Below are 26,464 nucleotides of genomic sequence, written 5' to 3'. Positions count from 1 at the left end.
CGCCCCGATGTCTGTCGCCCCAAGAGCTGGATGGTGGGTCGACCGTTCTGACCACTGTCGTCCCGCGAAGGGGTAATCGGGACAGGCTGTCCTGGAAGTGGCCGGAAGGTGCATCAGAGCAGCTGAGAGTCAGAAGGTGCGTAGGGGCAGGCTGAGATCTGGAAGGTCTGTGGGCTGTCCTGCACGCTATCCTCGAGGTGGCCAGAAGGTGTGTCAGAGCGGACTGAGAGCCGGAAGGGGCGTGGAAGAGGCTGCCTTAGAGGGACGGAAGGTTTGCTGGTGGGGATGGGGGGGGGTGGTCTGTATTCTATGCACAATTTCTTATCTAATTGGACTGTCTTGTATGTATCTATTACTGTTTCTTTTGTGATGACTGAAAGTGGGATTTGAGGTTTGTCCCCATTTCCCTTAAAGCTGGTTAATGGTGGGGTTTGGGGTCTGGCTTTGCTGCTCCCCTCCCTTGTAAATTGCTGTTTCTCTGTATACAGCTGTTAATGTTAATTGATTGTAAATTGTGCTGTTTAATAACATAAAAAATATATAAACAGGCGTATCAGAGGTCCTGTTCACTGACAGCTGGCTGGTGTAAATAAAGGGTGAGGTGGTGACAGGGTACCAGTCTCTGTGAAGTTATTTCAGTGGCAATGAGAGGAAGGCATTTTCCTGAAAAAACTCGCTCTCCACAGTCATCTTTGAGTTGGGGGGTGAGCATTTCAGATCATGCCATCAATTGGGAAGCTTGACTTCTTTGATCCTACTGCCAAAGACTGATCCCAGTATGTGGAAAGAATGGTTTTATTTCGAGGTAAATGACATCGGGGCAATTGAAAAGCAGTAAGTAATTCTCCCGACAGCTTGTGGGCCCACAACTTTTTCAGTTATTACGTGTGCTGTGTTTCCTTAGGCACCAGATACTAAAACCATTCAAGTTATGGGGAAACAAATAAACAGGAGTGTCAGGGGTTCTGTTCATCCTGAGAGCTGGCTCTGAGGGAGCTGGACCAGTGTCAAATACTATCCATGTGTAAACAAAGGGCGACCTGATTTTGGGATAGCAGCCTCTGTGTTATTTCATGGGTCTCCATGTATTTGTATCTGACACGGGTCTCAATGTGTCTGAATATCTCACTGTCCCCCTATGTCATTGTCTCTGGGTCACTCTGTCTTTCTGTCAGTGTTGGGGTCAGTGCAGGTACGTACAGACCGGTGTCAGTTAGTTTATTTTCACCGTCTGTGTGCCAGTGCCTGTGTGTTATCACCCTGTGCCACTGACAACAGTTTTTTTTTGCCAGTCTCCCTCCTCCTCCATTGGTTGGGCTCAGCCTGCGAATTGTGGGCTGGAGAAAGCGAGGAACGCGACGTGCCGGCCGGATTGGAAGCTGCTGCTGGCTCACCGGGGCTCAGCCTGGGCTCCGCTGGCCGGCATACAGCCACAGTCTCTGGCTCTCCGGGAGGGTGTGTGTGTGTGTGTGTGTTTTGATGCCCGGCCTCTTCTCCCCCCACCCCCCCACCCCCCAGTGAGAAACCGCTGCAGCAATCAGCAGCTCGCAGGCCCGGAGATTCCGTTCCAGAGGGCGGTGCGGTACAGCAGAAGGTGGCAGTATTATTCTGAGCCCTGAGAGCTCTCCCCACACACACACACACACACTCTCTCTCACACACAGTGCTAACAGGAAGTGTGTGCCGGAACACTATTACAACTTGTTGGCTTTCACCTGCAATTGGGAAAGAGGGACCCTTTCATCTGAGGCCAGGACATGGGAAACCTGGCCGAGGGGTAAGTCCTCGGGCTGGCTGCTCCCCTGTAATGTTTCAGTAGCTGGAGAGTGAGGAGCCGGCCCTCCTCCAGTCACCATGCTGCCCGGCGTCGGTGTGTTTGGCACCAGTTTGACGACCAGGGTGATCGTCCCTCTGCTCCAGAGCCAAGGCTTCCCGGTGAAAGCTCTGTGGGGGAGGACGCCAGAAGAAGCGGAGGAACTGGCGAAGGAGATGGACGTCCCTTTCTACACCAACAGGATCGACGATGTCTTGCTGCACCAGGATGTGGATCTGGTCTGCATTAACCTGCCGCCTCCGCTCACTCGCCAGATCGCTGTCAAGACACTGGGTAAGTTGGAGCAGATAGTTTTGTTTTCGACCTGGTCTTCTGTTTCAGCCAGGCAGAGTGGGCGAGGCAAATCCATCGTGGCTAGCACGCGTCCCCCCCCCACGGCAGTTCATTTATCTGCTTTAATTTGTTATTTTTTTTATGGGGGGGGGGGGGTGGTGAGAGATGTCCATCTGCTTTAGGATGTTGTGATAGTAAATAATGGGTATAAAGATACATAAATATATTTGTGTTAGCCTGTTGGTCCCTTACATACACACCATCCTTAGGCAATTGCCTGACGAATGTATAATGTAAGGTATTACGCTATGCTGCTGTTTCCCTGGTTTCCAAACTGATCTTTCACTGCAGTGGCATTTCAAGCATAAGTAATGGACAACGGCAATTATGATGATTGATTTTTTACTCGATGGCTGAGAAAGACCACCATAAGTGATAAGGGACAAGCCTCATCACGTTAACCAGTGTTTTTTAAGGAGTAAAGTAAATAGAGAATGTGTCACAGTCAGTAACAGGATATAATAAAATACTAGCCAAACTGACACTTTGCCAGATAACTCATACATAGCTTTGTCACCCCCGAGTTATGATATATCTGGTTAAGAGGATATATTTCTTAAAGTATACTGCAACTGTGACTTTTTCTATTTATGCAAAATAGTATTTAAATTAATCTTTATTTTTGGTTAATACCACAAATTGTAGAGATAAGAAAATAGCTTCTCAGTTCCCAGAAGCTTATATGTCTAGGAAGTGATGTGTCACTTCCTTCACCTTGTGTTCAGTATGGTTTGTGTGACCATTTCAAAACAACATCTAACTCTTTATTTTAAAAAAATTGCTGAAATAATAAGGTCCCTTTGTTCCTTAATACTCTCTAGGTACCTACCATTCATTGTGTATGTCCTTTCTTTATAAGACTTCCCAAAATGCATCACCTCCACTCATCAGAATTAAATTCTATCTGCCATTGCTCTGCTCAATATACCAACTGATCAATATCAGAATGCCATCTGAGACTACCCTCCTCAGTATCAACAATACCATCAATTTTTGTGTCACCTGCAAACTTACTAATTGTGTACCTTATATATTCAATTCCAAGTCGTTAAAACACGAGACCTGCGCGGCAACTTTATCACACTGAAGGTGGTACATGTATGGAATGAGCTGCCTGAGTAAGTGGTGAAGGCTGGTACAATTGCAACATTTAAGAAGCATTTGGATGGGTATATGAATAAGAAGGGTGTGAAGGTATATGGACCGGATGCTGGCAGGTGGGACTAGATTGGGTTGGGATATCTGGTCGGCATGGACAGGTTGGACTGAAGGGTCTGTTTCCATGCTGTATGTCTCTAAAACTCTATGTAACAAATAGCAAGGGTCCCAGCACCGATCCCTTTGGTGCATTGCTGGTGACAAGCTTCCAGTCATGAAAACAACCCTCCACCATTGCCTCCTATTTATAAGCCAATTTTGGATCCAGTTTGCCAACTTGCCTTGGATCCTATTGCCGCTCCGCTTTTAGACTATCCTGCCATGTGGATTTCCATGTTCTACACTTATCCATATATTTAATCACCTTTTAAAAAAAAACTCTATTAAATTAGATAGACAGGATCTCCCTCTCAAATCTGTGCTAACTATCCCTGATCAATGCCTGCCTTTCCAATTGTTGATTAATCCTGTCCCTCCCCAAACATTTCCCTACCACTGACATCAGACTAACTATGCCTATCTCTGTTGCTCTTACTGAACAAAGGAACCATGGTCTGGTGGCACAGCACCAGAAACTACTCTGCCTGAGTTTGCGTGGCCTTCCGCCATGTGCTCTGTTTGCCTCGCACAGTCCAAAATGTGCAGGTTAGGTGGATTGGTCACACTAAATTGCCCATAGTGTCGAGGGATGTGTAGGCTAAATGGATAAGTCATAACAAATGCAGGGATATGGGGGTTAGTCTGGGTGGAATGCTGTTCAGTGGGTCAGTGCTGATTCAATGGGCTAAATGGCTTCTATCTAAACTCTAGGGATTCTACAATATTAGTTATCCTCCAGTCATGTGGCACTTCACCTGTGGCCAGTGAAGTATTAAATATTTAACAGGCCCCGAGCAATCTCCTTCATTGCTATCATTGCAGCCTGGAATTGATCTCATCAGGTCCTAGGAATTATGCATCTTTATGCTCACTAAAAAATCTAATACCACCTCCTTATTAATCTTGACTTGCTCTAGAACCTCACCATCCCAACTGAAATCTCCAAATACAATATCTTTCTCCGCTGTGAGACCGATAAGAAATATTAATATAAGATTGTATCCACATTTTCTGGCTCCATGTACTAATTGCCCCTTTAGTCTCTAATAGGCCCTACTCTTTCTACTATTACTTCTACATCTGATTGGGCCTTGCGTCTGACTTTACATCGACCTGTGTCCGATTCCTCTGACAAATTAGTGTAAGCCTTCCCAACAGCACAAGCAAACTTCCCAGGAAGAATATTAGAATTATTCCAGTTCAGATGCAACCCGTTCAGCTTGTATAGGTCCTACATACCTCAGAAGCTGTACCAATGATCCAAAAATCTAAAGCCCTCCCTCCTACACCATCCCTTTAGCCACGCATTCATCTGAACTTTCTTCCTACTCCTGTACTCAGTAACATGTGGCACTTGAAGTAATCTGGAGATTACAATTTTAGCAGAATTCCTCTTTAATCTATTACTTAATGCTCTGAATTCCTTCATTTTTTTTAACCCATGTCATTGGTAACATGTACCATGCTAGCTGGCTGTTCGTCCTCCTCCTTCAGATTGCTCTGCAGCCGCTCTGAGACATCTCTGATCCTGGCACCAGGAGGCACCATGCCATTTGAGAGTCTCATTTGCAAACACAGAACTGCATGTCAGTTCCCCTTATCACTGAAGTTCTCCCAGTCTTTTTCCTCCCCTGCTGTGCAACAGAACCAACCACGATGCCATAAACTTGGTTGTTGCTACTTTCCTCTGAGAGACCATTTCCCCCAGCAGTATCCGGTATGGTATACCTGTTTGAGAGGGGGATGGTCACAGGGACTCCAGCACGATTTGCATACATTTACTAGTCTTCCTGGTGGTCACCAAATGCTTTTCTGTCTATGTAGCTCTTGCTTGTGACTTGACCAGCTCACTAAATGTGCTATCCACAACATCTTCAGTATCAAAGATGCTCCAAAGGGAGTCTGTTCACAGCTCCAGCCACTCCATGTGGTCAATCAGGAGCTGCTGCTGAACACACCTTTTGTAAGCGTAGTCACCATTAACACTAAGAGTGTTAACTATTTCCCACCTATTGCAGGAAGAGCATTCCATGGGGGTGATTTCTCCTGCCTTTGTGAACCATTCCAAACAAACTACAAAACACAAAAATAAGGGCTTTACATTCTGTTTCCCCTCCCCCTGCAAGGAACTGCTTTCTAAGTCCCTAAAGTTCCTAAGCAGTCAATCCTCCTGGCCTGTGCCATTTATTGAACCCTGGTTTCGGTATCGGTGCTTTGCCTCTGGATTCCTCTCCTGTGCTGCTGCTCCAATGAACCTCGATCCACTCCACTCTTGCCACTGCTCCTTCCAACCTATTTTTGTTTCATCGACAAACTTACCATAGTATATTCACTTTCCGTATCCACGTCTTGATATATTCAAAGACCGGCTCGATGGGCACAGTCCAAATTTAGGGTCCACACTGCACTCCAAAACACAGGCTCTCTGACGGTTCTCCAAAACACAGGCTCTGCGACTGCACTCCAAAACACGGGCTTTGTGACTGCACACCAAAACACAGGCTCGCCGACTGCGCTCCAAAACACGGGCTCCGCGACTGCGCTCCAAAACACGGGCTCCGCGACTGCGCTCCAAAACACGGGCTCCGCGACTGCTCTCAAAAACACGGGCTCCGCGACTGCACTCCAAAACACGGGCTCCGCGACTGCACTCCAAAACACAGTTTCCGCGACGGCACTCCAAAACACAGGCTCCACACTGCACTCCAAAACACAGTCTCCGCGACGGCACTCCAAAACACAGGCTCCATGATTGCACTCCAAAACACAGGCTCCACACTGCACTCCAAAACACGGGCTCCGGCTCCGCGACTGCGCTCCAAAACACGGGCTCCGCGACTGCGCTCCAAAACACGGGCTCCGCGACTGCGCTCCAAAACACGGGCTCCGCGACTGCGCTCCAAAACACGGGCTCCGCGACTGCGCTCCAAAACACGGGCTCCGCGACTGCGCTCCAAAACACGGGCTCCGCGACTGCGCTCCAAAACACGGGCTCCGCGACTGCGCTCCAAAACACGGGCTCCGCGACTGCGCTCCAAAACACGGGCTCCGCGACTGCGCTCCAAAACACGGGCTCCGCGACTGCGCTCCAAAACACGGGCTCCGCGACTGCGCTCCAAAACACGGGCTCCGCGACTGCGCTCCAAAACACGGGCTCCGCGACTGCGCTCCAAAACACGGGCTCCGCGACTGCGCTCCAAAACACGGGCTCCGCGACTGCGCTCCAAAACACGGGCTCCGCGACTGCGCTCCAAAACACGGGCTCCGCGACTGCGCTCCAAAACACGGGCTCCGCGACTGCGCTCCAAAACACGGGCTCCGCGACTGCGCTCCAAAACACGGGCTCCGCGACTGCGCTCCAAAACACGGGCTCCGCGACTGCGCTCCAAAACACGGGCTCCGCGACTGCGCTCCAAAACACGGGCTCCGCGACTGCGCTCCAAAACACGGGCTCCGCGACTGCGCTCCAAAACACGGGCTCCGCGACTGCGCTCCAAAACACGGGCTCCGCGACTGCGCTCCAAAACACGGGCTCCGCGACTGCGCTCCAAAACACGGGCTCCGCGACTGCGCTCCAAAACACGGGCTCCGCGACTGCGCTCCAAAACACGGGCTCCGCGACTGCGCTCCAAAACACGGGCTCCGCGACTGCGCTCCAAAACACGGGCTCCGCGACTGCGCTCCAAAACACGGGCTCCGCGACTGCGCTCCAAAACACGGGCTCCGCGACTGCGCTCCAAAACACGGGCTCCGCGACTGCGCTCCAAAACACGGGCTCCGCGACTGCGCTCCAAAACACGGGCTCCGCGACTGCGCTCCAAAACACGGGCTCCGCGACTGCGCTCCAAAACACGGGCTCCGCGACTGCGCTCCAAAACACGGGCTCCGCGACTGCGCTCCAAAACACGGGCTCCGCGACTGCGCTCCAAAACACGGGCTCCGCGACTGCGCTCCAAAACACGGGCTCCGCGACTGCGCTCCAAAACACGGGCTCCGCGACTGCGCTCCAAAACACGGGCTCCGCGACTGCGCTCCAAAACACGGGCTCCGCGACTGCGCTCCAAAACACGGGCTCCGCGACTGCGCTCCAAAACACGGGCTCCGCGACTGCGCTCCAAAACACGGGCTCCGCGACTGCGCTCCAAAACACGGGCTCCGCGACTGCGCTCCAAAACACGGGCTCCGCGACTGCGCTCCAAAACACGGGCTCCGCGACTGCGCTCCAAAACACGGGCTCCGCGACTGCGCTCCAAAACACGGGCTCCGCGACTGCGCTCCAAAACACGGGCTCCGCGACTGCGCTCCAAAACACGGGCTCCGCGACTGCGCTCCAAAACACGGGCTCCGCGACTGCGCTCCAAAACACGGGCTCCGCGACTGCGCTCCAAAACACGGGCTCCGCGACTGCGCTCCAAAACACGGGCTCCGCGACTGCGCTCCAAAACACGGGCTCCGCGACTGCGCTCCAAAACACGGGCTCCGCGACTGCGCTCCAAAACACGGGCTCCGCGACTGCGCTCCAAAACACGGGCTCCGCGACTGCGCTCCAAAACACGGGCTCCGCGACTGCGCTCCAAAACACGGGCTCCGCGACTGCGCTCCAAAACACGGGCTCCGCGACTGCGCTCCAAAACACGGGCTCCGCGACTGCGCTCCAAAACACGGGCTCCGCGACTGCGCTCCAAAACACGGGCTCCGCGACTGCGCTCCAAAACACGGGCTCCGCGACTGCGCTCCAAAACACGGGCTCCGCGACTGCGCTCCAAAACACGGGCTCCGCGACTGCGCTCCAAAACACGGGCTCCGCGACTGCGCTCCAAAACACGGGCTCCGCGACTGCGCTCCAAAACACGGGCTCCGCGACTGCGCTCCAAAACACGGGCTCCGCGACTGCGCTCCAAAACACGGGCTCCGCGACTGCGCTCCAAAACACGGGCTCCGCGACTGCGCTCCAAAACACGGGCTCCGCGACTGCGCTCCAAAACACGGGCTCCGCGACTGCGCTCCAAAACACGGGCTCCGCGACTGCGCTCCAAAACACGGGCTCCGCGACTGCGCTCCAAAACACGGGCTCCGCGACTGCGCTCCAAAACACGGGCTCCGCGACTGCGCTCCAAAACACGGGCTCCGCGACTGCACTCGAAAACATTGGCTCCGGGACTGCGCTCCAAAACACGGGCTCTGCGACTGCGCTCCAAAACACGGGCTCCGCGACTGCACTCGAAAACATTGGCTCCGGGACTGCGCTCCAAAACACGGGCTCCCCGACTGCGCTCCAAAACACGGGCTCCCCGACTGCGCTCCAAAACACGGGCTCCCCGACTGCGCTCCAAAACACGGGCTCCCCGACTGCGCTCCAAAACACAGGCTCCATGATTGCACTCCAAAACACAGGCTCTGCGACTGCACTCCAAAACACAGGCTCCGTGACGGCACTCCAAAACACAGGCTCCGTGACTGCTCTCAAAAACACGGGCTCCACACTGCACTCCAAAACACGGGCTCCCCGACTGCGCTCCAAAACACGGGCTCCGCGACTGCACTCGAAAACATTGGCTCCGGGACTGCGCTCCAAAACACGGGCTCTGCGACTGCGCTCCAAAACACGGGCTCTGCGACTGCGCTCCAAAACACGGGCTCCGCGACTGCGCTCCAAAACACGGGCTTCCTGACAGCGCTCCAAAACACAGGCTCCACACTCCACTCCAAAACACGGGCTCTGCGACTGCACTCCAAAACGCAGGCTCCCCGACCACGCTCCAAGACACAGGGTCCCCGACCGCACTCGAAAACACAGGCTCCGTGACCGCACTCGCAAACACAGGCTCTGCGACTCCACTCCAACACAGGCTCTGCGACTCCACTCCAACACAGGCTCTGCGACTCCACTCCAAAACACGGTCTCTGCAACTGCACTCCAAAACACAGGCTCCCCGACTGCACTCCAAAACTCGGGCTGCATGGACTGCACTTGAATCATGGGCTTCATGACTGCACTCCAAACAGAAGCTTCACAACAACATTGCAAATATGGGCTTCCTGACTGTAGCACATTATGTAAACACTGCTTGTAACACTCTAAATAGTGCTAGTGAATTTAGAGTTATTTATTGAATTTCATTGTGGCTTCACTAGTTCCAAATACCTTTGCCCATAGTCCCCACTGTTTAGATTTCTGGTTGTGCTCCAAACAGGAAAGCCCAACTACCTTTCCTCACATAGACACCCATTGTCTATATTGCATAGTGTAAACATTCATGCTACATTTTAAGTGTAAGTATCTTACTGACACCATACTATGTAGATTACACTCTATTATGCAAATATCCCTGAATACAATGTGTGACATGGACATCCTGGTTTATATCTTTACACATCCCAGCTATAATATAAGTGTAAATATTTTGGCTGCATTCCATATAGACTTCTCTTACCGTTAATTGTCTCACTTCCCCTAATTACACACATTCCTTAATATAAATACACAATACACACACAGGCCTGAGGAACTGATACCATCATCCGTGCATGAAAATGTGAAAATTATACACCGAGCGCTGGCTTCAGGTCTCCACTATCAGAATGTTTGTCTTTGTCCGAGGATGCACAGTAGTCACTTCACAGTGGTGTGGTTGAAAAGTTGAAAACATTTACCAGATGTAAAAACATGTTTTATGATAAGATTGATCCAAACTGTTTCTGGTTCAGACCACAAGGCTATGAAGCATTTACAATTAAAATGACCACCTTTACTCGGCGAGTTGAAGAGATTGGTTAGTGGTAAAATGGACAATTTACATTTGGGCAAAATTACATTTTGGGGCAGAATAGAGGCAGTGCCACATTTTAAACATTTCTGCTATATCTGACCTGTTGCATCTCTGCCTTATCTGAAGAATGTTGCATCCTTACAAACAAGAAGGCAGACTTGTTCCAACATGTTATCTTTGTATGAACTTCTCCCAGCATTTTTATGCTTCTTGAGACTGTCAGAGATGTAGTTATCTGTAATCCCAGAAATATATTTTCCAGGTGAAACAGAAAATTGCTCAAGATTTGCTAATCAGGTAAATCAAAGTCCATCTGGAGATTAATCCACAGGGCAGATAAATCTTTCTGATAGAAACATATGAAAATTCACACTTCAAAAGCTAATGGCTTTCTCTTTGCACAAGCAACTGTTGGTACTTTGTCCCTAAGTCTACATGTAACATGGCAAAGAGCTTTGAGTTAACTGAACTGAGGGTGGCATTATAGCTGAGTGGTTAGCACTGCTGACTTACAATGACAGGGACCTGGGTTTGATTCCAGTCTTGGGTGACTGTGTGGAATTTGCACGTTCTCCCCGTGTCTGCGTGCATTTCCTCCCACAATCCAAAGATGTGTAGGTTACATGAATTGGCTATGCTAAGTTGCCCATAGTGTTCAGGGATGTGAAGGTTAGGTGCATTAGTTAGGGGAATGGGTCTGGGAGGGTTACTCTTTAGAGGGTCAGTGTAGACTTGTTGGGCCAAATGGCCTGTTTCCATACTGTAGGAATTCAGTGACTAAACATGGTTTTATGACGTTCATAATTTTAGTGGCTATATAGTGATTCACGAATTGAACATCACAGAGGTCACAGTATGAGCACCCATGTCACAAGGTTATGACTTCCTGCCATGGAGCTGACTGCATCACTGAAATTTCCAACAGGAACTAAACATTTTCCCTTAGCTCAGTTGATGCTTCTCTTGTTTGTGAGTCAGAAGGATGCAAGGTCAATTCCCATTCTGGGATTTGAATATATAACCATATTTTACATTTTTGTATAATATTAAGAGAGTTGCTGAATTATCTGAAGTGCTACTTTTCATATTTGCATAGTACAGTTGGTGTACATCAATGGTTATAGTTATTGCATTATAGGAAGCATGTGATCTCACCAGAGAGAAAGGAGGGAAAAAATACATTGATTCCAGCATACTTGAAACGAACTTGTCAGTTGATGACTCCTGCCCCAGAATTTGAAGACTTCCCTCCTGCACCATGTCCCAAGCCACTTATTGGTCTTCCTGAAATTCCAGGGAAGATTTTGCGAATGTCTACCATTCCTAGCTATGTAGGTTTAAATTGCTTGCAGCGAGTGACTCATCTCTGATTGTTCTTGTAACTGATAAGAAAGAGGACTTTTCATGATGCATTTACAATGGAAAACTGCTTTAGAAAAACTCAGTGAGATGCTGACCTTTGATTTCTGAAACATTAAATTCAAATTCAGCTTGTTTAAGTGGATGAGAGGATTTTTCTGATGGTTCTGTGAAAGTTTGAGAAGTCTGAACCTAGCTCTTAGTGGCATAGGCCCATCAGGAACCTGCTGTTAATATGCTTCTAATTGTGCATAACATTAGGTGAGGCAACAGGATAAAGGTGTGGCAAATGGAAAAAATGTTCCCCGGCAGCTTAGAATCCTCTTCTGTGCGAATCAGGGACACATTTTTACAGCAGATGGACCTCCTCTTGGCATCAGGCTCAACTAAATGTTATACCTCATTTGGGAATTTTTGGTGCTGACATTGGGGACTGAAATGGAAATGTTGTCAATCCCTGTCCTAATAACTCTTATTTAAATGTTCACAAGAAACATTAAAAGAAACCTCATTCTTTTTATGGTGTCATTTGGATCATACTGTTTTTGGCAGTATCCATGGAAACCCTGTCTTTTAGTAATGTACATTGAGTGATGCCAGAAGCTTTGGCTGATTTACATTAGCTTAATATTGGTAGCAGTATGTGAAATTTAGCTGTTTTTGTTTGTCAAATTTAGGTGTACCTCTCACATTCTTCAAAATTTTCAAAGCACTGAAAGACCAATGAATTGCTTTGGTATTGTAGTCTCCATTGTTTGGTAGGTGAAGGAATGATCTCCTGATTTATATTAGAGTCCTGTACAAACTTGTACATGTAATTATATGATAAAGTCTCAATGGAATTCGGCTACATCAGGTTACATACAGCACAGGATTTTGCTGCCACAGCAGTGGCCCAATGCTGTGCAAAAATGTGTGGAGCTGGTGTACGTGGACAGATGACAGGATTTCACCCCGCATTTTATTATCAGCTGTCAGTTGTGGGACTTTTGGCAAGGGAACCCTTCAATTATTGGCATCAGGCAGGTCCTAGCACCTGGAGCTTGCATGCAGCTGGATTTTTATATGAGTTTAAGTAGCAGTTAGTCTAGAATCAAGAGGTGAGCGTTGGGCAGCTGAGGAGACAGTATAGAGATGATACCAGAAAGAGGAAGGATCACCCCCATGCACCAGCAATACCTTGAGGCATATTTGGAAACGTATAAGGTTGTTCCATAAGGTAATGGTTCTGAAAGGGTTAATATCCATGTTTCCATGACCCGATCCAATGTACTGATGTCACACATCACAGTGTCTGTGAGTGGAGTCAAGGAGTTCCACTGTAGCTTTCAGGGGGAACGGTTGCATTTTTACCACCTGTCTAAAATCCTGACCAAATATTGTTATTGCTACCATGCAATAAACCTCCTTGTTACCTCACCTTTGCTGTTGATATTCTATCGTGGTAAATCCTTTACCACCAATCACTGGACAGGCCCAAAAGCAAAGACAAAGGAGGATTTGTGGCAGCAGTTACCTCAAACTACCCTAATCTGGTACCACATACTGGTAGAAGTGGAAAACACCAAGGTACCAGGAGTGGTCATCTGAGAAAATACCGTAGTTATGAAACCTTTTACATATACATTGTCACGAAGCAGTCCATTATCCGAGATTACGAAATCTGGGTTTCTATGTGTTGCACAAATACCCTTCAACGATATAACCGCTGCTTCAGATGTCTGATCCAGGACTTGCGTGACGTCTCTCCATCTGGAATAGCAGTTTACTACTATCAAGAACATTTTACCTTTGTGTTCAGGTCATCCCAAGACATTTCCATGGCCTTTACAGGAAAGAAGTCAATATCATTGGTTCTCTTTTCACCTGAGGATAAACAGCCCAAGTCGCACAAGTTGATGCCATCTTTTCCAACTGTTTTGAGAGACTTTACTGCTAAAAAGAATATCTTGCATTTGGTAATGTATATTGAGTTTCAAAACTCTCGAATGACAACCGTTCATTATAAATGAGTAAATAATTGACCACATTGAGGTGTTTCTCTGTTTAGACTACTGTCTGGGAAGGGGATTGTGTGGTATGTTTGCTGGTCTTTCTATGATGAAGTACTCTCTGACCTGAACACATTCTTCAATAGATTTCTGTGCATCTCTGATTTCATTCAGTTGCTGAGTGGTTGCTGAAAAGGTTGTGTTTGGTGTCAATTTTAACCTTTCTACACCTTCAACTAAAACCTACATCATGTTGATGCTGAAAGATAGTGTGTTGAAGCAAAACCTTCCAAATGGTATAATGAAGGTTGTGGGCAGTTTAGATTCTTCATTGAAGGGTAGTTGCCAAAAAACAAAACTTGCACCTAGTTTCATGAAGATTGAACTCTGCCAATTTTGCTAAGTTCTCTTCAACACGCAACATCGGCTGAACTTATGTTCCATTGTTTCGTTCAGCCGGGTTGGGCCTATGCAGATTCCAATCGATCCATTGGGTTTGATAATGAGATCAGACCCGTGCACCAAATGTTAATTTTGTAATGGAGAAAGTGAGGTCTGCAGATGCTGGAGATCAGAGCTGAAAATGTGTTGCTGGAAAAGCGCAGCAGGTCAGGCAGCATCCAAGGAGCAGGAGAATCGACGTTTCGGGCATGAGCCCTTCTTCAGGAACCCCTTGATTTTAATATACAGTGAGTTTTTTTCTTTACTTTTGACCTGAGTGGACAATAAACATATCGACGTATGAACAAACATACTAGCTTTGTTTCAGGGTTTGGAATGATATAGTATGTTGTCTTCAGCTTTTTTGGTCCTGAGAATGGCTTTTTTGGTCCTGAAGCTCATAGCTGATCTGAGGAAGGGTCACTGGACTCGAATTAACTCTAATTTCTCTCCACAGATGCTGCCACATCTGCTGAGCTTTCCCAGCAATTTCTATTTTTGTTTCTGATTTCCAGCGTCTGTAGTTCTTTTGATTTTTCTTTTGGTTTTTTCATAGAGATGATCTCCCTGGTTTTCCAGTTCTTGTACTCTACAAGTCAGATTCAGGTTGATACTGGCTTTCCTGGTTAAGAGAGAAGAACTCTCATTCAGTATCACATAAGGTGTCAGTGATTTTCCTGTCTCTGTACTGAAGGGTTGCCTTCAGTAGTCCTGGACCATGTAGTTTTATGCCTGGCAGCACAAGAGAACTTCTCTCCAATTAGAGTTTAGCATTGAAAAATGCCAAAACGGCTATGTCTGTGTCGAACTTAAAGCATATTTTACTAGGACTTCAGCACTCCAGTCGCTTCTGCTTGGCTCAGTGATCTCACTAAAAGAATACATCTCCTCAACATTATTAATATCTTCCATTTTATGGAACTAACCTTCTTTTCTGGTCCTCTCTTTTGGCTTATTGTACACAGGCTTCACAAACAGCATGTATCATTTGGGATGGGAAATCTTCTTGAAAAAATAAAATTTAACCTCTTTGTTAGGACAATTTAGCACTGGTGTTTTTCTGTTACAGTATAACAGTTAGCTGGGATAGTTGATAAATGCTGTTTCTGCTTCCTGGTTCTTTTAAGAATTTTTACCCTGGATCAGTCGCTTTTATGATTTGTTTCTCCCTGTCACTCCGAACCTCAGAACGATTTTACTTTCTGACCTCAGCTTGTCTGCTCAGGTGAACTGCCTTTATTAATGGTGCGCCATCAACTGCCTGCAGGTGATTCAACAGTCTATGACTCTGGCGACAACTCATTCCCTGATTACTTCTTCTTTTAAGCTGCCATGCTCACACTTCTCTGCAACTCTGTGCAGATCATTGATAAAAGTATCAATGCTTTACTGTCACTCAATGAACAGTTAGCTGGGACAGGTGATTCATGCTGTTCCTGCCGTCTGGACTTTTGTATAACCACCTCACTGGATGCTCTTATTAAATTTAGCCTGCTCAACAATTATGTTCTTTTGCAGGTTAAATTAGGCACTAATGCTTTTATTTACTTGCTTGTACATAACCCTTCATTGATCATTTGCCTGACTACAATAATGCACTGGCCTGTGACTGCTTAGCTTTGCAGCAAGGGGAGATATAATAAAATATTCCTTGGTATTAATTCAGCCACACTTCCTTTTTGATTGGGACCTGTGATTCCCTTGAAGCTTTATGTTCCCTACCACCAAATAATAATTTTGGTCTAGTTGTGCTATTAAAGAATAGTTATAGAGCCTGCTAAGATAAGGAAAGTGTTAACTTTATTGAAGAAACATCTTAGTCTGGCTTTAACTTGTTACTAGGCTGCAAGAGAGATCAAATTCATGTGTCATTACATCATTTCTTATGATTAGCATATCGCACAGTCAGAATAAATCCATTATACTACAGCAAATCACTTCAGCCCTACCTTCTGCGGAGCCTTCAAACATGTTCATTTGGCTTGGTTAAGGCCATATGATGCAGACAGCTTCACAAACCATGCTCGATCTCTTCACAACACTGCTGGTGCTGACTACCTCACCTTGTTTCAGTAGGCCTTCCAGCTCCTCATCTGCTGAGAATGGCAGTGAAAGGTTAGAATTATCTGGGAAAATCCTGGTCTGTTGGGTCCTTAAGTATGTTGCCTGCTTTTGATCAGTTTGCTGGTGATTTGCCCTGCCTGCCACTTTGGGAAAAATGGTCAATGATGAGAAGACGTGAGGGAGTCTGCCTGATGCAGCCTCATATTATTTTAAAAGCATTCCCTTCCTGCCTTCCTGCGTAAAGTTCAGGCCTACAGTCCAGAGGAAGAGTGGACCCAACAGTTTCAGTTTTGTTAGGGAATTGACTATAGGAAAACTTGTCAAGAGTGTGTTGCTAGAAAGGCACAGCAGGTCAGGCAGCATCCAAGGAGCAGGGAAACCGACATTTTGGGCAAAAGCTCTTCAATTCCTGATGAAGGGCTTTTGCCCTAGACATCAATTTTCCTGCTCCTCGGATGCTGCCTGACCTGCTGTGCTTTTCCAGCACCACACTCTCGACTCTAATCTCCAGCACCTGTAGTCCTCACTTTCACCTATAGGAAAATTGTACAGGCTTCAGCGGGCAAAGAATAACATAAAAGCAGCTCACATATCAGCTTCAGTCATCTAACTGCTCTCTCACTTTAGTGTCAGAAAGCTTTTTGTTCAAGCTTTGGTCAGAATTTGACAGAGTGTTGTACTGTTAAATGATGCCATATTCCAGATGAAATATTAAACAGAAGCTCTATCCATTTGTTAGATGGTTATGAACGACATATGGATCTATCTAAAAGAGATCAGGGAGTTCTGCTGGTGTCCCAGTTAATATTTTTTCCCCAACCAACATTATCAAATACAGATTCTCAGTCAGCCATTTACTGTGGAATTTTTAATGTATGCAAACTCTCTGTTTCATTAACATATATTCACAAGTAATTCATTGGAGGTCCTGAAACAAATTATATCTCAATATAATTGATGGACATTTTTAACTCTATGATTTGAAATGCCAGGGTTTCAAATGTTATCTGGCACACCATAAAATTGACTAAAAAAGGCAGTAACCTTAACCACTTCTGTCAATTATTTTCTTTTCAATAAATGGAAATTGTGTGGCAACTGGCATTGTTTGATAAACTGAGTCACCAACATGCTGATCCAAATTATTATCAGAGGATGATGTCTACTTCCTGTTTAGTACTGAAACACTCAATGACTGAAGTCAAAACTCCTGAGATTATGTTTGCCACTGAACAAAAGTTTCACAAAAAAGTAGATATGAATAAAGTACGTGAGCAAGATCAAAAAAGCTTATTTGAATGCGAGGTTGTAGGAGGTCCTCCAGTGTCACCGGCATTCATGATTGTTTCCCCTCTGGAATATTTTCCAGAAGTTAGAATATATAAAATTTACTGAGGACACTAAATCCTCATTCAGGTGCATTTCCAGAGATACTCTTGTCAATTTTTGTTTGGGAGCTGTGGATGTGGGAGAAGAAATTCTGAGATTTAATCAGTCAGTACTAACTTAAGTTAGCCTGAAGGAGGGTCAAATTACAGCTTCAAAAGGGCACAGAAGTAACAAAATATACTTAGCACCTTTGCAAGGCTCTGTTCTCTATGTGAAATCAAGCAGCAATATTTATAGAATTGCACTCAGAAAATTGCACTTGACAAAATTTCTCTTTATATGAGCAATGTTTTCATTTTACAGCAACCACCAGTGAATTTCATCTCACAGTGCAACTAGAACTCGAGGAACTTGGCCTGGAAGCATAAGAAAGCACATAACTCTCAGTAAGGGTTACACCAGAATGCTCATGTACTGCAGTAGAGTCAAAAACTACCAGTGCAGGAGTTTGTGATGAAAGTGAACCATATCATCTGCAACCTTGAGTGGCATGGTGGCTCAGTGGTTAGCACTGCTGCCTCACAGCGCAAGGGACCTGGGTTCGATTCCCACCTCGGGCAACTGTCTGAGTGGAGTTTGCACATTCTTCCTGTGAATGCGTGGGTTTCCTCCAGGTGTTCCGGAGATTTGTTGGGCTGAAGGGCCTGTTTCCATACTGTCGGTATATCTAAAACATAAAGTGTACCACCTCATCCACAATCTACTATATTGTATTGCCAGTAACAAAGAAAGTAATCAAATTGTTAAATATCTATTCTCTAGGATCCTGCTAGGTTTCCACAGGAACGAACTGAAAATTGTCCTAGAGATGAGATGAGATTCCCTACAGTGGAAACAGGCCTTTTGGCCCAACAAGTCCACACCAACCCTCTGAAGAGCAACCCACCCAAACCCATTCCCCTACATTCACCCATGACTAATCCATCTAACACTATGGGCAATTTAGCATGGCTAATTCACCTGACCCGCATATCTTTTGGACTGTGGGAGGAAACCGGAGCACCCGGAGGAAACCCACGCAGACACTGGGAGAATGTGCAAACACCACAAACCAGTTGCCCGAGGTGGGAATTGAACTCGGGTCCCTGGCGCTGTGAGGCTGCAGTGCTAATCGCTGAGCCACCGTGCTGCCCTGTTGTCCATCTTGTTTACTAGTTTAGCTTTAGGACAGAGTTATAGAGTCATACAGCACAGAAACAAAGCCTTTTGTCCAACAAGTCCATACTGAACATAATCCCAAATTAAACTAGTGCTACCTACCTGCTCCTGGCTAATATCCCTCCAAACCTTTCCTATGCATGTACTTATCAAAATGTCTTTTAAATGCTGCATTGTACTTATATCCACCACTTCCTCAGGAGTTCATTTCACATGCAAACCACCCTTTGTGTGAAACACTTGCCTCTCATATCTCTTTAAATCTCTCTCCTCTCACCTTAAAAATATGTGTCCCCTGGTCTTGAAATCCGCCATCTGTAACTACTATTATCCCGATCTGTAGAGGAACCTTGATTATCCGAAGGACACGGGCGGGGAGTATTTCATTCGGTTCATCAAATGCCAGATAATCGACTGCTGGATAACGTAGTTAGCCAAGCTTTGGGACCTTGCAATCTTGTTTGGATAATCCAAAATTCAGTTAATCGAATGCCGGATAATTGAGGGTCCTCTGTATACCCCTCATTATTTTATAAACTTCTATAAGGTCGCCTCTTAACCACCTCCTCACAAGTGAAAAAAGTCACAGCCTATTGAGACTTCCTTTATAACTGATACCTTCCATACCTGGCAACATTCTGGTAAATCTCTTCTGACCCCTCTCCAGTTTAATAATATCCTTCCTATAACAGCGAGACCAGGACTGAACATAGTATTCCAGAAGAGGCCTCACCAAAGACCTGTACAACCACAATATGACTTCCCAACTCCTAAATTCAGAGGGCTGAGCAATGTAAGCAAGCATGCCAAACACCGTTTAACCAGCCTGTCTATATGTGACACAAACATCTGACTTGTTTTGTTTACAAAATATAAAATTAAAACAATGGCAAACAAATTAAAACTGGAATGATTTTATTTGATCAGAAAGCGTTTGAACATATATAATTAGAATTATTTGCTCATTTCTAAGCAAACTATTGGAATTAAAGGCAGACAGATCCCTGGGGTCTGATGTCCTACATGATGTGGTCGTAAAGGAAGTAGCAGCAGAGAGAGTGGATGCATTGGTTATAATACTCTGAAACCCACTGGATGCTGGAAAGATTCCAGTGGATTGGAAAAATGCTAATGTAACACCCTTAGTCGAAAAGAGAGGGAGGCACAAAATAGGAAACTATAGGTTAGTTGTTTCAATGTTTAACGTTGGGAAATTTTTGGAATCCGTTATTAAGGAAGTAGCAATGTGACATTTGAAAATTCTAAACGTAATCCATCAGAGTCAGCATAGCTTTATGAAGGGTAAATCATGTTGCTAAATTTGCTAGAGTTATTCAAAGATGTAATAAAGTGGATGAAGGTCATGTCGATCAAGAATATTTGGACTTCCAGAAGGCAGTTAATAAAGCGCCACACAACAGATTAATACACAAGGTAAGAGCACATTGGTTTGGGGGTAATATATTAGTTTGGATAAGGGATTGGATAACCAACAGAAAGACAATCAGGATAAATGGGTCTTTTTCTGGTTGGTACGATGTAACGAGTGACAGTTCTGTCCTGAGGTTAGGTGAATGGGCCAAAGTTTGGTTGATGAAGTTTAACATGGATAAGTGTAAAGTTGGAAGAATATAACTTTCTAAATAGAGAGAAACTTCAAAATGTTTTGATGCAGAGGGATCTAGGTATCCTCGTGCAGGAGTGCAGAAAGCTTGTATGCAAATATAGCAAATAATATAGACCAACTGGAAATTTGGCATTTATTACTAAAGGAATGGAGCATAAAAGTAGGGAAGTATTGTTGCAACCATATAAGGCAGTAAGATCCAGAGGACTGTATACAGTAGATGTAGGTTTGCTTGCTGATCTGGAAGGTTCATTTTCTGACGTTTCATCACCCTACGATGTAATATCTTCAGTGGGCCTCAAGGCAAAGCACTGTCCATGATTCCTGCTTTCTATTTATATGTTTGAGTTTCTTTGGATTGGTGATGTCATTTCCTGTGGTGATATCATTTCCTGTGATGATGTCACTTCCTAGTTGGTATTATTGTATCCTACCACAAAACGACATGACCCTCTTTCACTAGTATCCTTACAAATACTTAAGGAAGGACACCACTTCAACTGGGACAACACACACATCGTAGGTCAAGCCAAGCAGAGACATGCACGAGAATTCCTAGAAGCATTGCATTCCAACCAGAACTCTATCAACAAATAGATCAAGTTAGACCCCCATCTACCATTCCCTGAGAAAAAGAACAGGATGATGAAACAGCTGGAAATGAACCTTCCAGCTCAGCGAGCAAACCTACATCTAGAACCTCAACCTGAGCTACAAATCTTCTCAAAACTCACTGTATTAAGTTTCGGTCCACTTACTTGAGGAATGATATAACTGCATTGGAAGCCATTCAGAGAATGTTCATTAGATTAAGTACAGGGATGAAAGGCTTGTCTTATGAGAAGAGACTGACCAGTTTAGGAACCTTCGTATTTAGAAGGAGAGATCTAACTGATCTATATAAACTGCTAAAAGAAATTAATAAAGTAGACAAAGAGCAATTGTTTTCCCTTGTGGGGTATACTAGAATGAGAGGTCATAATTTTAGGCTAAGGGTGAGGAGGAATTACTTAGAGTCATAGTCATAGACTCATTTAAGTGCTGCAGTGCTTTATTGCTATGGGAAAGGCTTAAACTGGGCCTGACAGCAGGCCACTCACTTTTCTTCTGGGAGGTGGGGATGTAGGCCATCACTCTTCCCTTTGTAATTTTCTGCCCAAGATCCAGGTTATCTAACTCTGGAAGGAAGCGCAGTTTATGCTTCTCTCCTAACTAATTTCCACATGAATACATGATACACAACAGGGATTATTGGATAGCATTCTTTATGTCTTTAGCCCAGAGGGGACATGACCACATTTTTTGTTTATATTTTACTCTTGCATTCTACGACGCATAGGCACCAGCATCACTCTAATCTAGACATTTAAGGAAATAAGAACCGATGTCAATGTGAACAGAAAAGTTGACCCAATTCTGCCGCATACTATAGTGATCATGGCTTTTTAAATTTTCTGTTTGCCAGAAAGCAGTGCCATATTTGTGTAAGTGGCTGGAAAAGGACACACAGTTTCTAACAAATTCAAGGACACTGCTCGCAGGGGCCGCTCCATTTTGGCCACCACCATATCATTGAAAGGAGGTACTGCTGAGCTTGGACCTACTGATGTACCACTGGTTGGGGAAGGCAGCAGAGCTTGGTTCTGCCAGAATTCTGTGGGCATGAGAGGGTGCTGAGCTCAGTCATGGCTGGAGCCCCAAGGGGAGACCAGGAGAGGTACCTCCATCATGTCCAGGTAGGTCCTGGGAGCAGTGGCGACTTCTTGGGGAGATGCTTTTGTGCAGCGAGGACAGATGGTGGCTGCGGTGGGCAGTTTGTAGCCAGGCACATGGGAGGTCCCTGCTACAGAACTCAGACATTGGTCTGGCACCCAGAAAGGCTGCAAATGGGGAAGGAAATATTGCACCATAATATTACCAATGATATCAGGTACTGTACTGCAGTAAATAACATTATAACCAGTCTCACCATGCTCAATGAGATTTCCAGTACTAATAACTTCCCAGCATTTAAGTGAAGCATGACTAAACAGGGAAACTTTGTGTGGGGTACTTATCCTTTTACTTCAGTAACTTACAGAAGTCTTTGGATGGTGGGCATTTTTAAACTGAATCAGTTGCAAACAGAAAGCGGGTCACACATGCAAACACACACATTCTTAACTGAAGGATAATTTTAAAGGAACTCCCGTTTACATGGTGATGATAATATTTACTGTCTCAAAACCTTCCACGACACTGAAAATTCCTGCTTGATTTCTTTCAAACCTTCCGTGGTTCAGTGCAAAAAGTCTCATTTTTCAAAACACCTTAGCTCCTCTTCACAGTAACAGTAACAGGAAATTTTGTTGCAACCTTCCTACAGATTTGACATACTTCTCATAGTTGTCATGATTTGGAGATACCGGTGTTGGACTGGGGTGTACAAAGTTAAAAATCACATAACAACAGGTTATAGTCCAACAGGTTTAATTGGAAGCACACTAGCTTTCGGAGCACTGCTCCTTCATCAGGTGGTTTTGTACTTGATGCGCTCTGAAAGTTAGTGTGCTTCCAATTAAACCTGTTGGACTATAACCTGGTGTTGTGCGATTTTTAACTTCTCATAGTTGGATATCCAGAACTGCATGCAATACTCCAGTAAGGTTTTAACACTGTGAAAATTGACCATCAATGCAACACAGAAAACCAAGAATCCTATTTGATGATTTTATGCCCACCATTAAATATTTCTTGATCTGCATCCTGAGATTTCTGTTCCTTTACTCTGTCAAGAATTGAAATGGGAACTATCTAATCATGTGCTCTTGTTAAAACATCCAGCTTGAACTTTTGTTCAGTGCATATAGAAATGTTAGATGGGTGTTCAGTGGATTAGGTCGGGAAAGAAGGAAAATGTAAAAATAAGATTGATGAGGCCAAAGCTGGGAAAGAAATTGGCCTTTCTCTAACCTATGACTTTGTCTCCTCTTTAAACTTCATTGATGGCATAATCTGAAAACAGTATAACTCCTTCTTTTTCTACCTTTATTCAGCCTTTATCCACACTTTACTATTGGACCTACCATGGTGGTCCTCTAAAAGCCTAGGATTACTTCCTTTCAGATTGGTAAATTATTGTGTAAAAATCACATATGGAGATACCTGTATACATGAGAATAAAGCTGCACAGTCAGTTAAACTCTGAATTGGATAGCATTAATCATGTTCTTTGATTTCCAGCTTCAATATTTTTTATCCTCTACCTTGAGAACATAGTCATGAGATATCTGCTTTCCATTTGACTAGGTTTTCTAGGTTCTTTTCATCACTGCTAACTACCTGAACTCCCTTAGGATCATGGCAAAGTATATGTACGATGAAAGTGACAAACAATATTTTGTAGTAGTAACGAAAACTATAAAGCTATTGTATAATATTTCCTCAGTTAGGTATATGGAGAAAGTGAGGACTGCAGATGCTGGAGATCAGAGTCGAGAGTGTGGTGTTGGAAAAGCACAGCAGGTCAGGCAGCATCCGAGGAGCAGGAGAATCCTGATGAAGGGCTTATGCCCGAAATGTTGATTCTCCTGCTCCTCGGATGCTGCCTGACCTGCTGCGCTGTTCCAGCGCCACACTTTTTGACTCAGTTAGGTATAGGTTTATTTATAATAACTGGGTCGATCATAATATATCCCAATTGTGAAATTTATTGTCTGAGGGTAAGGTTTCAAACTCTCTTCTTGGATACGAATGCCCTTTGAGTCAAGATTTCTTCAATTCAGGTTTTAATTTGAAAAGAATCACTATGGGCATTAGATTTTTAATTTCCTAATGAGGAATGTCTAACAATAGTCACATAATTTGGTGCAATTTAATTATATTCTAATTGGGTTCTTCAAGATAATAGTTTTACTGGTTTATAATTTCCATCACATGCTGGAAAGCTCAGTTTTGAACACAGCCTGTTATTACAGATGGACACAACTTTTTCTTTCTGGTACTTCAGATTTTGAATGAAGACTCTGACTTTCCTGGTTATTGACTGACAAACATAAATTCATTTGAAACAATCTGCCTTATCAAGGTTAAAGCTTATTTTGGGCAATTTAATTACAAATCATTCCATTTAAGATTAACATTACTTGGTTGTTACAGATATGGGAGGATAAATTCAGCATTTTTTGCACCTCTCAATTGGCCACAACAGGTTGCATTTTAGAAAAGTGATTTTAAGTCATTGACTACTATGCCTTTTAAGAACAAACTCATGGCAAGTAATTTCATAGGTTTCAATTAAATGAAAGAATCAACATTTATTGTTCCAACACTGTTTGGAGGATTTGAGCTATAGGGAGAGGCTGAATAGGCTGGGGTTTTTCCCTGGGAGTGTCGGAGGCTGAGGGGTGACCTTACAGAGTTTTATAAAATCATGGGGGGTGTGGATAGGCGAAATAACCTTATAACCAATACCCTTTTTCCTAGGGTAGGAGAGTCCAAAATTAGGGGGTATAGGTTTACTGTGAGAGGAGAAAGATTTAAAAGGGACCCGAGAGGCAACTTTTTCGTGCAGAGGGGTAGTGCGGGTATGGAACAAGTTGCCTGAGGAAATGGTGCAGGCTGATACAACTACAACATTTAAAAGGCAACTGGGTGGGTACATAAATAGGAAGGGTTCAGAGGGTTATAGGCCAAATGCTGGCAAGTGGAACTAGATCTAGTCGGTATGGATGAGTTGGACCAAAGGGTCTGTTTCCATGCTGTATGACTCTATGACTAAAACAATTGATTGCCAATGCGATTACAATTGGTCAGAACCAACTGGTTATTTCGGGAAAGCCATCCTGATACTGGATAAATAGTACATCACCTGAAAGAGCAGCTTCTCCACCTTCACAGATTCTCACTCTAACTCTCAGAATGATCGCAGAAGTATACACTTAATTTCTAGTCTTTGTAAGTTTAGCAATCAATGATGTTTTGAAATAAATAAAATCTAAAAAAAATTCTGTCCCTTGACCTTTGTAATGTGTCCAACATGGGGAAGTAGATCTTGTTTCATGAATCCTAGTAGAAATACTACTTCTTATCATTTGAGCCAAAGGTTTGATGGCTTTCTGGCTCTTCTGTACTTTACAACTAATTGCCAATGGCAAATTAAAAGAAAATAAATAATACGCATTTGGCTTATTAACATTTGTTAATGAATCCTTTTTATGAACTGGGTGTAGCTTACGGGAACAAATCAGTACTGCAGGATAGGGAGGAGCAATTTATATCAATGACCCTTGCATCATAAAATAGGAAAATGTCACAAGATGTTTTGAAAAACACTGAATTTTCACAAACTGGGTACATTGTTATAGAAAGAAAATAGGACATATTAACCAGTAAATCTAAGCATGAAATTATTAAAAACATGCAATAAAATGATCACGATACCCTGGATTCCTGGTATCAATTCATCTAAAAAAATGTCAATTTTAATGGTATTCCATGTTAAATAGTTTAAACACTGGCAGTGGAGAAGGAGAAAAGCAGAACTGTTGTCCACTAACTGGTTGGATTCTCTTGCTTAATTGTGCAGAAAGAACGATTACAGGGTACTTTTTTTAATCACTTTGTGGTCCTGGCAGGGAATCTCACCTGGGAGCACAGGTAAGAAGTTATCTTTAATGGTTGAGAAATCATGTGGATTGTGTGTTTGAATTTCCAAAATGCTCATTTGGTACAAGAAATTCCCTATTGGGAGCATGAAGAGGAAACCTGATCCGAGCTAAGTTAACATGATCAACAGTATATCCCTCTGAATAATTAATTGCATATTATGTTGTATTTATAAACTAAGCTGGTTATGTTATTTCTCAGTTCTTAAGTTTTCTTCACACAGAATATTATTCAGATAATAGTGCAAAGTTACGTTTGCTGATTGCTGTATTCACATACCTACAGATTATTACACATAGAGTCATAGAGATGTACAGCATGGAAACAGACCTTTCGGTCCAACCCATGCCGACCAGATATCCCAACCCAATCTAGTCCCACCTACCAGCACCTGGCCCATATCTCTCCAAACCCTTCCTATTCATATACCCATCCAAATATCTCTTAAATGTTGCAATTGTACCAGCCTCCACCACATCCTCTGGCAGCTCATTCCATACACGTACCACCCTCTGTGTGAAAAGATTGCCCCTTAGGTCTCTTTTATATCTTTCCCCTCTCACCCTAAACCTATGCCCTCTAGTTCTGGACTCCC

The 26,464-nt window shown here is 44.6% G+C and overlaps 1 protein-coding gene across 1 annotated transcript in view; it reads left to right on the top strand.

Annotated features, from left to right (window-relative positions):
- Window positions 1–1,346: 1,346 nt before the first annotated feature.
- gfod1 (glucose-fructose oxidoreductase domain containing 1) overlaps window positions 1,347–26,464 on the top strand; it is a 103,793-nt gene continuing 78,675 nt past the window's right edge. The window contains exon 1 of the mRNA XM_043719038.1: window positions 1,347–2,107. Within this exon, the coding sequence (XP_043574973.1) occupies window positions 1,855–2,107 (253 nt within the window). The 5' untranslated portion in view covers window positions 1,347–1,854. The remainder of the gene's footprint in view (window positions 2,108–26,464) is intronic.

Source organism: Chiloscyllium plagiosum, chromosome 29 (genome assembly GCF_004010195.1).
Source record: "Chiloscyllium plagiosum isolate BGI_BamShark_2017 chromosome 29, ASM401019v2, whole genome shotgun sequence".
Lineage (NCBI taxonomy): Eukaryota > Metazoa > Chordata > Chondrichthyes > Orectolobiformes > Hemiscylliidae > Chiloscyllium > Chiloscyllium plagiosum.
The sequence above is the reverse complement of the archived record's forward strand: the minus strand, read 5'-3'. Positions and strand labels throughout refer to the sequence as shown.